The 12,173-nt window shown below is 39.1% G+C and overlaps 1 protein-coding gene across 2 annotated transcripts in view; it reads left to right on the top strand.

The window, feature by feature from the left end:
- Positions 1-2,957: 2,957 nt before the first annotated feature.
- sphkap (SPHK1 interactor, AKAP domain containing) overlaps positions 2,958-12,173 on the top strand; it is a 30,420-nt gene continuing 21,204 nt past the window's right edge. For both annotated transcript variants that reach the window (XM_079353509.1, XM_079353510.1), the window contains exons 1-3: positions 2,958-3,319; positions 5,721-5,823; positions 7,048-7,158. In XM_079353509.1, coding sequence (XP_079209635.1) covers positions 3,285-3,319; positions 5,721-5,823; positions 7,048-7,158 — 249 coding nt within the window. In that variant the 5' untranslated portion in view covers positions 2,958-3,284. The remainder of the gene's footprint in view (positions 3,320-5,720; positions 5,824-7,047; positions 7,159-12,173) is intronic.

A 12,173-nucleotide genomic window follows, 5' to 3' on the forward strand; every position in this document is an offset into this window, starting at 1 on the left:
AATCACTCCTGGTTCCAATGAAAAGCCGATTAAGAAAAATGTTCCTTTGAATTTTGGTAAATTATTATTATTCAAAATAACAACTGTACTGTCAAATAGGATTAAAGTCATCACATCTTCCTCTTTTCCTTTGTGGTGATGTTGTACTTCCAACTCTTAACTTATCCTGCATCTCTATTTACACAGTGCAGTCAGTAGACGGGGGGATTGTGGTGATACTCTATGGGTCACCTTCTGAGGTCACTAAGCAGCAAAATCTGAGGGATGATGTGGGAGTTTTTCTTCTGCCAAAAACCAAAATACTGCTCTGATTTTTCATACTCCTTCCTACCGTTAAAAATGATTCTGACTTCATCAGTATTGCAGCAAGAAACAAAACCAGATTGACTCAAACCAGCAGCCTACCCCTCATACGATATTACTTTAATGTGATTTTGACACATCTGAAAAATAACAATTACCGGTACATTGATCTCTTTCTTTAAGAAATCTACCATACCATGTAAGAATATTTACTCCTGACTATTTCTATTCAATTATTTTACACATCATAAGATATAAATATTATGTTGTTTTAAGATTTTTAAACATTTTTTTTTTTTTTGTCATTATTTGGAAAATGTCCCTACTACCCAATTCTACAAATCTCTTGGATACACTTCGGTGTGCACACAAAGATGTCTTTTATGCACAGCTGTTTACTGGTTGATATACCAAACATCTCACCTATGTTCTCGTGTTTTAGTTGGTTTTATAGCTTTTATTCTCACACAGACACTGATAGAAGGTATACCTATATATCCATCTCGTTTGAAAAGGGTACTCAGATTTAAAGCAGCTTCTGAGAAATAGTGGGGGGGAAAGTGGATGATTCAGTGTGTTTCATACTTTACATGTTTTCTCTTTACACTTGTACTTTCTCAATAAGTCTGTTGTGAGTCCAAGGCTTTTTACCCCTTGCAAACATAACTTATTCTTTGTTCCTTTGCTGTCTGTAGCTGTAATATCAGACTTTTTACCTTTTTAAGTTATTAAAACTATACAGGGATACAAATTTGTCATTTGGTTGTAGTAATTATCCTTGAGATATCAAGCTGGAAAAACTATTTTCCTCAGCTGAGAAGCATGAAATTAGATAGTAGAGCACATTCCCATGGAGGGCATGAGCAGCTGGAGAAAAGAACAGTCTGATCATACATGCATGTGCAGTTTCAGCAAAAACCTCTGAAATATGTTTATACATTTAATATGTTGTATTTATGGGAAAGGTTTCAGGGATTTTAGATGTTTGCTATTTTATCAAGCATTAAGCCAGTGTTTTGCAAACCGGAGAGTTTCTGTTTGGAGCACTTAAACACAGCGACTGCAATGCAGAAATGTATGGCAAGGTCATACATCAATGTATCTTGATATTCCAGAATTGTTGAAAGATAGTAAGTGTTACATAGGGTGAGAGACAAACAATATAGCTGTTTATGATGTGTAAAAATCAATCTGCTCTCAAGTCAAGTTTCTCTCCCTCACTCTCTCACACACAGATCACCCACCAGGATCCCTATATTATCTCTGAATACTATTTTTCTCATCAGCCTTTAATTTGCTGAGGCAGTCTCACTGGAATAATACAGAATCGAGGGTCATGGCTCCTTTTAACCCCTCTTGATTTTGTGCTGACCTCCCTAATGGTCCATAGAGCACAATTTTAGCCTAACTATGAGAGGCAATGTATATATTGCTCTAAAGGCTCGTGTGTTGCTGCTGAGCTGATGGAGATGATGGCTGTCTCAAGTGGCAATTGGGATTGTCAGATGATGTGTGTGTGTGTGTGTGTGTGTGTTTTCCTGCTTCATATTTTACAGTGGCCACAGAAGCCCACAGGGGTCACAGTCTTATAATGTATGTCCTTTTTTTTATGATTTCAAAGATAAATACTTTTCTAAGAGCTTTTTTATAGCTGAATCATTCTGTCAATGCTTCCTATCCTTTTGCACTTGGTATTATTTTGGTTCATTCTAAAGGCTTAATCCAACCTCGCTCCTGAATGCCAATGCAGCAAACAAACTATGAAACATTTTTAAAATACGCGTTCAGCAAATACAGTATGAACAGAAAAACTGGTTAACATGGAGAGGAATAAAGCATGCTGAAAAGAACAAAGCCGGAGTTGCTAGAGACCAAATATGTAGCTCATAGGGAATAAAATATACTGTCAACTAAAACTTGATTCTAGATTATATCTTCATGTCTACGAAGTATATTAAGAGGAAATGTTAAATTACAAGAAATTGCTGTTGTTTATAAGCAACAATGCTAAATAGATGGCCCAGGAGAGATAACTATGAGACATAACTAAGTTTAAAGTAAGATTTTTTTTTAAATAGTAGCCCTAATGTTATCTGGTATCAACTTTGTCAAACTATCTGTATGGGTTGGGGGTGTCCTGCAGTATGTATCTGTACACAACATTATCTTTATCTCCTCACTGTTTTTTATGACAATTTGACATACAATTTGAGTCCTAGTGGCTGTTTGGCTAGTGTATCTCCTATGCCTGGTCAGATACAGCAACAGCAGGGAAAGGACAACTCACATGGTGTAACACGTTAAGAGGGAAAGCACATATTTGAAAAATAGATAATACACTGGAGCTGTATTATGCATCTAGACTTAATGTCTGAATAGCTTGGAATTGTTTCATTTGACTTGTATTTAATTTCAATGTATGCACTTTCTATCTTACTTGCATGCCCTTATTCCTAGTCAATATGTGATCACTTGTTCAATTTATCATAAGCTTTGTAAGTCGTTTACTGCTGTTCATATGATGAATTGAAAGCAAAACAACATTTGTGTACGTTCTTCTGTTTGTACACATGCATGTGCGTCGAGGTGCGCGCGCAAGGTGTATATCTTTGTCCTTGCCTACGTCCTGCAGCTCATTACGTTTGATCCACGCGGGGCTCCTGCGCCTGCACTCGGTACTTGGCGTACGGACGCGCAGGGCACGAAGAGGACTTCGCTGCTGCTGCTTCTGCTGCTGCAACTACCGCTGCTTGTTGTTCTGCAGGTTTCAGATCGTTACTCTCCCTTCTCAGTCACGGCGAAACAGTTCTGGATTTCTTCAGTGGTCAGCTTGGGATGCGCATCTGGACCGGAGAGTGTCCCAGGGACAATTACGCGTCGAGGCGTTGCGCTGTACCTTTCCCTGCCCCCTGCCCCCACACAGGAATAATTGCACCGTTATAGGATAGTTTATCTTTTTTTTTTTTTTTTTTTTTGACGGAATGGCAGGCGCAAAGTGCCTTCTGAAAAAACCAAGGTAAGAGGCTGTTTGCGCGTATCATCCTGGCAAATAAAAGAAACGATACCATCGATTAGCAGAGGCGCATATTACTAAACAGAAACAAAATGTCTCCATCAGGTCATAAATCACATACGCTGGGATTCTCAGAGAAAAACGACCTACTTTGTCATGGTATTTTTTTTTACATTTCTTGCAACTCTTTTTTCCCCTGTAATATTTTTCAAAATGACTTGCTGTTACATTGGTTTGAAAACAGTATATTTCTTTTAAAAAACAGTGAAATCATTTGGGTCTCGTGTGCATGTATTTAATATTGTTTTGAATCCGGGTGTAGTGATTATTTTCTCAGGACAAAGTGTGTCAATGTGTGTTTAAACAATTAAAAAAAAAAGCGCACCAAAATCCACGCAGAGTGGTGCAGTAAAGCCGCTTTCGCTATTGAAAGCGCTCTTGCAGTAAACAAGATGTCTCATCTTGGCTGATAGACGTGTGGTTTTAAAAAAGTGCTATAAGCAGTCTTATTGAAAAACCAAATGCTTTATTTTGAAACTTTATTATATTTCTTAAAACGCTTCGTTCAGTAATCTATTGTTTCCTCAGGGGTAATTGACAAAAGTAGAGCTTTCATCAAAGGTTACTGTTGTCTTCAGGACTTAAACTTGCTTAATTGATTATTTTGCGCAGCTTAACGATTACACAGGCAATGAATTCCGAAGGCTACCGTCTGAAGTTGCCTGATTGTTCACTGTTACACTTGCCTTCAGCTCTGAAGTCTGGCAAAATCCTCAAACACACAGTCTGCCACAGTGAATTACAACTGCAGACCGGGGGCCGTCCTTGAAAGCCAGACATTTCAGGGGTTAATTGTGCCCTCATCTGAGGGATGCCTACTGGATACCTGGCGCCCCCGGAGCACGAGAGCGCACTGATCTGTCAATCATCGGTGTGTCGTGATGGAAAAACGCAAAGATTAAAAAGGAAGTCGTGCGTGACAAATCTATCCCGCTGGTCATTTTCAGATGTCTGAGAAAATTACTCAACATTTGCATGAAGACCATAAACGCACTCAGTGTATGGAGCTTCTGTTATACTTTTTTTACACCTCATTTTTTACAGTGTCGTTCAATTCCAATTTTCTGCATGAGTCCAACATATTCACTGCAGAATCATGTGTGTGTGTCCGTGTGTGTATGTGCGTGTGTGCGTGTGCACATGTGTATTGGATGGATGTTTTGATGTGTGCCTGCAGACAGCAGCAGCCTATTTAAAAAGCATCATATCCACTTATCTCCGCTGCATCTGTTTTTTGTAAATCTAACTATTCACACTACAAACGGATTCTTTCTGTGACACCCATTATTAACATCGTGCACGTTCATTAACTGCAAATAGATCTTATGTGATCCCTCAGGGCTGTCAGATGAAATGCATTTAATTTGCTTTGAAATATGTGGATTACTGAAAAAAAAACAGCTGCTCCTATTTTAATATGCATCCCCAGCTTCTTTATTTTGCAAATTGATCCTCATTAATACCCTTCCAGATAAGCTTCGATTTGGCTTATCTCAGTGAAAGCATGCATACAGGATAATGACGCCTTTCTGGGATTTTTTGAGTTTGCTGTGTTCTGTTTAGGCCCGCTGTAGTCTGACCCATATTCCCATCACTTCATTTGGTTAAGTTTTGGCTAGTGTGCAATTTGAGGTTCACGTGTTGTTATTCCTGTATGTCTTCTGCCAAAGTCAAATTTCATGATTTGGAAGATTAGCCATGTATCTTTGACATTTGATGCTAAAATGCATAAAAGGCATGTGTGACCATTATTTTTACAGAACTAGAGAGACGGGCTGAGGGGCACATCCAAAGACCTATCCCCTAATGGGTCAACATAACAGTTTATGCAAGGGAGTGTGTCTGTGTCAAGAGTTTAAACTTCTCAGAAATCCCTAAAGAAATGTTGCTACAACGGGTCCTCATGAATAATAACATGATTAAACGTTCTTGACATTAAAAGACTACAAAAAGAACTCTTTGCATCCAATTAATGTTTAAGACGTCCCTTTGGCTGGCCATAGACTGGTACATGCATTTTCTCAATTGCAAATTGCGTCATAAGAAGCTCTTCTGACCTTGCCATGCTTGCAAGATAATAATCTAGCAATGAACTATTCAACTCAGCTTATCCAAATGACTATGCTATCTGACAGTGGCTGTCCAATGAATTTATTGGAATAGTGCCACAGCTGTATAGTTTGGACAAATGTGACAGGAGATATGGCTTCTCCAGGCAGCACAGAAAAAAAAAAAAATCCAAACTGATCTCTGGGGGGGGGGGGGGTTTAGATCAGTGAGGTGTTGTTGAGCCATTTACGAAAACTTGCTCTGACAAAGTAAACTGTGACCTTTTTCCTTGCAGTAACTTCCAGTCGTCTGCCATGTTTGAAGGCTCAGAGTCTGTTGAGTTGGAGGGAGGCAACACAGAGAGCACCCTGGCTTCATCCATCAGCGCTTGCAAGAAGGTAAAAAACACAGAGGAGTAACTCTTTTCTTCACCTGTGTGTGTCTCTGTGTGTGTGTGTGTGTGTGTGTGTGTGTATTGTGCAACCTCTTGTCAACTGCTTCTTCTAATCATCTTTTTCTCTCTTTATATGCACCTGTCCATCATATCTGTCGCCCCCTGTTATCTGTTTGAGTGATTCCTGCAGTGCAATGCAGGGATTTTCATTTCCTCCTCCGGGGTGCCTGTGACACCCAGGGGTGGTTTAATAAGAGGAACAGCCAGGCCCCCAGGTCAGCCCAGTAGATTTATCATCTCTCACATCGAAGAGACAGGAGAGAAATTTGTGCAGCTCTGTGGGTTGATATGGAGCCCAGATTGAATATTTTTCTTTAAAGTGTTTGTGCATCCCTCACTGTGTGTTTATCACTGGTGTTTGCTTCTAACTACCTCATTGCTGAAAACAGATTTCCCTGACATTTTCCAGTCAGGTGAAGTCTTTGAAATATATATTCTTCGTGCTCTACTGACCTGTGCCTGCAGCCTTTGTTTGAATCAGCTAAGTCTATGTCACCTTTACCTGGCTGAAGGCCTTGCACAGATGGCCTTTTCCTCAGGGTGCATGCATGAGGGGGCATAATATGTCACTAAAAATACACAGTGAAAACTGACACCCAGTGTCTGTCTTATGTCAGAGAAATTGAAGAACAATTCCGATAAAAGCCCACTATTTTAATCATCACCACACCCAACTGCTCTTTCATTAATCAATAAACTAAAGTATATGAGATGAGATATTAATACCATTTGGTCGAACTTTAGGACTGGGATTGGTGCTGGAATCAAGGGAATCTTTGATTTCAGATAATTGGCCTTATAATTTAGTGCTTATTAAAACAGAAAAGTCAAAGGTCATGACAAATGACTGACATCATGGTGTAGAGGAGGAAAGACAGTTCTACAACTGTCTGTCATTAAAGTGTCCCTTCAGGGTGTCGACAATAACTGTCATAGATATATTGTGCAGAGGCTCCTTGTCTGACAGATTATTGATCCTGCGTCACGGACACTTATACAGAAATGAAGGTCCTGGAGAAAGGTCAGTTGATTCCAGTGACCTGAGGGGTGACAACACAGGCAGGGGGATGAAAGTGAATGGGTGACTAAGTCAGACTCTGCGGGTGTCTCTGTGTTTTGTGATTTTTGGAGCTGCTGTACTTGAACAGGCTTTATCTATGTGCTGCAGGTGCTGTGCAGCAACGGCGTGCTGGACTCGCCCGAGTACTGGATGAGGAACGAGAAAGCTCTGTGCAGACTGGGCTTGCTGGACGACGACGCAGAGGGCACCTGCACCATGGTGAGTAGGCACGCTGTGAAGGATGACACATAACTAACCGGGTCCAAGTCATCTCCAGGGTAAAGTTTTGAAGCTGAAGGAAGCAGGTTTGTGGCCTTAAATGACAGCGAGGTAACAGCTGAATTATCTGTCTCTCTTTAGTCTGCTTCCTCTTTGTTGCTTGTGGGCATGGAGATGGTGGAAAAAGTGTTTTCGTGGCAATTTTCTGGTGTTCACCTACTCCTTTGTAGTAGGAAGTTTTTGTTCTTGAGGTCTGGTGTGTCAAATCTTTTGTGCTACTATGGGGATACTCAATGAATGCATTACACATAGTAAGATATTGTTGTTTTTTACCCTTTCCCTAAAACTATTTCAGTGAAGTTCATATTTCACTCTTTTATAATTGATTTTATCCTCTGAATTTGTTATTTTGATGAATGGGTATACTATTTAGAGCTATAGTTGCCTTGATGTCATCTGTGAACGAAAGGAAGATTTGGCTATTGAAAATAGTTCAAAATCTATTGATCTCAAATTGATTTTTTTCTTCTAGAGCATTGCTGTAGGTGTTCTGTGTGTATGTATTTCAAGAATATCCATTTTAGATTTGTTGCAAGATTTTTAAAAGCTCAATTTGCATCAGAGGAAAAAAAAAATATTCAGAGCGTTTTCATTAGTGCTGTATCAAAAAGCCCTCAGTAGTTTGAGTGAGTCGTTCTTTGGATTAACAGGACAACCCTCTCGCTGTACTAAAGTTGGTCATGTACAACAGGACATGTTCAGGCTGTCCTTGGATTGTGTTCAGTACGCGTAACAGAAACAAAAATCTTTAAACGCCATGACAAAAATGATGAATATTTTTTTGGGGTGCAAGATATTGTGATTAGAACAGCGCAGAGCTTTTGCCTATATTGTCTTATTTCTGCATATTGTAATATAGTTAATATATAGTCTGAGTCACAGACTTCATGATCGAGGAGTCACACGATTTACCATAACTCCGCACAGTGTCAGTATCTTTTAACATTTCATTGTCCTAGATTTTCTCATTGATTTTGTCATTTGTACGGTTTATTTAACGTTTTAATTCGTGGAAATCAATGACAGTTCACTAATTGGCTTATAAAAATACAGTGAGGCATGGTGTTGGAACTAAAAAGAAGGCTAACACCGTTCACTTACTGGAAGCAGAAGGTGTTGGGATTACCAGGGACATTGTTAGGGGTTTAAGCAAGCAATGGCATTGAGATTGTAAAATTAAAATAAAAAAAACAACAACAACAAAAAACAACAACAACATCTTGAGAGGAAGCTTTTTGGCTGCAGACAACGCACATTCTTAATCCTCTCTGTCACCCAATTCTGGTGTGTCACCTTTGATCACTCATTCACTTGATATTGCAAGTTGAGCATGAATTGCATTCAGGATTTATGTCTGTCAGTGGCTAAAAGGCAGGCTTTTGTTGGGAGAGAAAAACACTTGAATTCTGTACTTGGTACTTCATTCCTCCAGTGCATTAAGGCAAATTTACCACCGGCATTGAGTTCTGTAATAGCTACAACACTGCAAAAATATCTACAGCTGCAAATCTCTCTTACTTCCCGCTTAATACTTTCAGACACTGAGCTGCACAATCCTTTAGTCGTGACCCAGACGTGACCTGTACCTCACATCTGTGATATACCTTCAAATCTGGTGTGTCAGTCAAACTTTTACTGTACAAAACTTGACGTGGTTGACAGACCAATCTGGTAGCATAACTTTTTAACAGCCTACCTCCTTATTAGGTCATAAGGTCATGTTTTTCTGTGAATTGCCTTGAGTCTGAGCAGCGCTATATAGATAAACTTGCCTTGCCATAATCATTCATTTTAATAAAAAGGTGATATTATGTTGAATGAATCAAAAGACCCCTCTTTTAAAGACAACAAGTGAAAAGTGGAGGTGGGAAGTGATCTGTAAATTGGTCATGGGCTGTTTGTAGGAACATGACATCAACACTATAGCTGAGAGTCCTCTCTGTAACTCCACATGACAAACAGATCGCATTAGGAAGAGCTACAGAGCAGCACAAAAAGTGCACTATGGGAATTTTACTGGACCCAATGGAAATCATTATGGATGTTGCTACAGTCATTTGAATGGCTGTAAGGTCATTCCTACAGATGTGGATAATCTGTTTTAAACACAGACAAGACACATTTTAGCAGTGTGACTTTAAAGATAGCAATCACTCACAATTACTGGAATCTAAAGCACAAGCTTATGGTCCCCTTGGGATGGATTTAAGTAACCATCAATTCGTCAAAATTCAATAAATGTATTGTCCTCCCACAAGTCTTTGGTTGTGTTTGCTGATGATTTGAAGCTAGCGGGCTATTGTGCTAAACTTTTTTATGGGAACATGAATAGTATTGAACAGCTAAGTAGATGCACTAATTAAAGTGATGAGGATCAACTGGTCATTAAATGTAAATACCATTAGCTCAAAGTGATGTATAAGTCAGGTCTAGCCCATTGTGCAGTGATGGTGCTGTCAACTAATCTGCTCCCCCAAGTGCAGATTAGCAGAAGTCTCTTCCATCATGAGCCTGGGTCTGTAGAAGATTTCTGTCTGTTAAAGGGAAGTTTTTTCTTGCCACGCTATAACGGATTAAGCTGGACCGTTATAATATAGCAATAAGTAAGGTCTTTTACCTGCTTTTTGTAAACGTAACGGTGAGCATGGTCTTTTTTAAAGTGTCTTGAGATAACACTTGTTATGAATTGTTGCTATACAGTTAAAGACTGATTGATGGTGCCATTGACCAAAAAGTTTTGAAACACAGCCCCTTTATAACAGTTTCTGTTGATTTTATTGCCCTTGAAACAGCATTTAAAGCATCATTGCTTTTTGTTCCATTGCAGTTCGTACTGTCAAGATAGCCTTTACCCTAACCCTCACAAAATAGCTGAAAATAGGTGGGACCCTATCCTGCTGTTTAAATGGCCGGAGAGTCAATGTGATACTAATATAATCCTCTCTTACATGTTAGCACAATGTTTTGTTTGAGAGGCCACATCAGTATGAATTATAACATGGTGACCACTATGTTCAAGCTTTATTGGTGGAATATAAACTTTTAGCATTTTCCTAACCAAAAGATCATTACAATACCAAGAGTTACAATTTATTTAAAATTCCTCCATCATAGACTGTCTCTGGCTGTCGTCTTATAAAAAGTAAATGTTAGCACAGTAGGTGTTTTGACTTTTTGTTTTTCCTCTATTTTTTCTTCCGGAAAGATTCCTCATGTGTTTGGTAATCATCGCCAAGGTAACAGGAATAACAGTAATTTAGCAAAGAGCATCGTTCTCACACACTCACGTCACACCTTGTAAGTGCGAGGAGACGTGTGCTGAATTGAATGTCCCTCAAAACCCCCAGACAGCAGCTGTGTTATGTAGGACAAGATGCACACAAGAATCAAACACATTTATGAGAGTTACATCAGAGTTTTTTTTCAGAATAAATATGCAGCATTTAATGTACTGTTGACGGTTAAACAGCATGAACATTGGACCAGCATGCCCTGTTGACCATATGATAGAATTCCAGGAAGATTGACGCATTACACCACAAGACATTCAGAATTTTTACTTGATAATTCTGATTATGTTGGTTGCCAAGTAGAAAACAAAGACATCACCTGTTCCTTCCTTGTTTCTGCAGAACAGTCTGCTTCTCCTTGAGCTCCCACCTGAATCGGGGATTCAACAAACAGTCATGTCTTCATTGTTGTCTTGTGAATAGAAGAAAGAAAAAAAAACATTTTATCCTCACTGTTGAGTTTAAATGAGACAATAGCTTTTTATTTTCTCCACTCTGTCTGTTTTCTAAGAATCAGGAAGCACTTTAATGTTAGTGCAAACAGATGCAGCCAATCCGCTTACAGCATCACGCTCTGCCTCTGAAGTGACAGATTGCTCATCTGACTCTCAATTCTCTGCTTGGCTCTTCCTCGGTTTTCCGTGGCCAATCAATCAAGCAAGCAGTAGCTTATGATTAATGACACTAGGTGGGGAAAAAAATGTGTCCGCCTTGGACTGAACTGGGAAATAGAAGAAAAGACAAGAATGATGAAAACGGAGGGAGGTAAAGCTGTTTAGATAATGGTCCAAACAGAAACAGAACAATGTCCACCAAAAATTCCCACAATCACCTGACACTTTAATAGAGCAAAGTCATACTTTAGGATGTTGGAGAGAGAAATTTGATTTTTTTTTGTTCTTGTTGGATTTCATTTAGAAAAGCTAAAAATGGTGAAGCCTTTCATGAAGTTTAAGGTGCAAACTCTACAACAAACTGTACTGACATCTATGTATTATGAAACTATTAATTACAATCATAAAACGGGTCGATGATGTTTGGTTTTCTAAGATGATTACATTTATGAATTTTAAAAAAATCTGAGTTGAGGAACATGATTAGTCCATGAACACAGAAGGCTAAACAAAACTGTAAAAGCTTAATAAAACATAAAAATATTACATTTTCTGTGTCTGACTCTATCAAGCACCTCTTGCTCCATCATGTTGGCACCTTTGATCACTCACTCATGTTTTAATGCATGAAGTCACGCAGAAGTGTCATGCTGCCGTGATAGTCACACCACATTTCTCGACAGCCCTCAGACATTTTGACAGGGTGAGTATTTTGTAAAGGAAGGCTGCACCTCTTGCAAAGCAAATGTTGTTGTGCATCTAATTTACATGTTGAATTTCCTGTTCCATGTATCAATGACACTCTTACATAAAACAAAACATTTTACTGAGAAGGTGAAGAGCAAAAAGCCAAGATCGAAAAAATAAAGTCCTTCGTAGCGGCTGCTGAGTTTTTAAATGTAGAAACCCCATGTTCATTATTCTAGCTATGTCTTCCTACTTTGAACATTTAAACCCCAGAGGAGAATCTAACACTTCACACTGAGGTAGTGTGTAGTGTCCAGCTGTCCCCTGTATGGCCTGGAGCAAGGGAAGACCAGAATACATACAT

The sequence above is a fragment of the Symphodus melops genome (assembly GCF_947650265.1).
Source record: "Symphodus melops genome assembly, chromosome: 10".
Taxonomy (NCBI): Eukaryota; Metazoa; Chordata; class Actinopteri; order Labriformes; family Labridae; genus Symphodus; species Symphodus melops.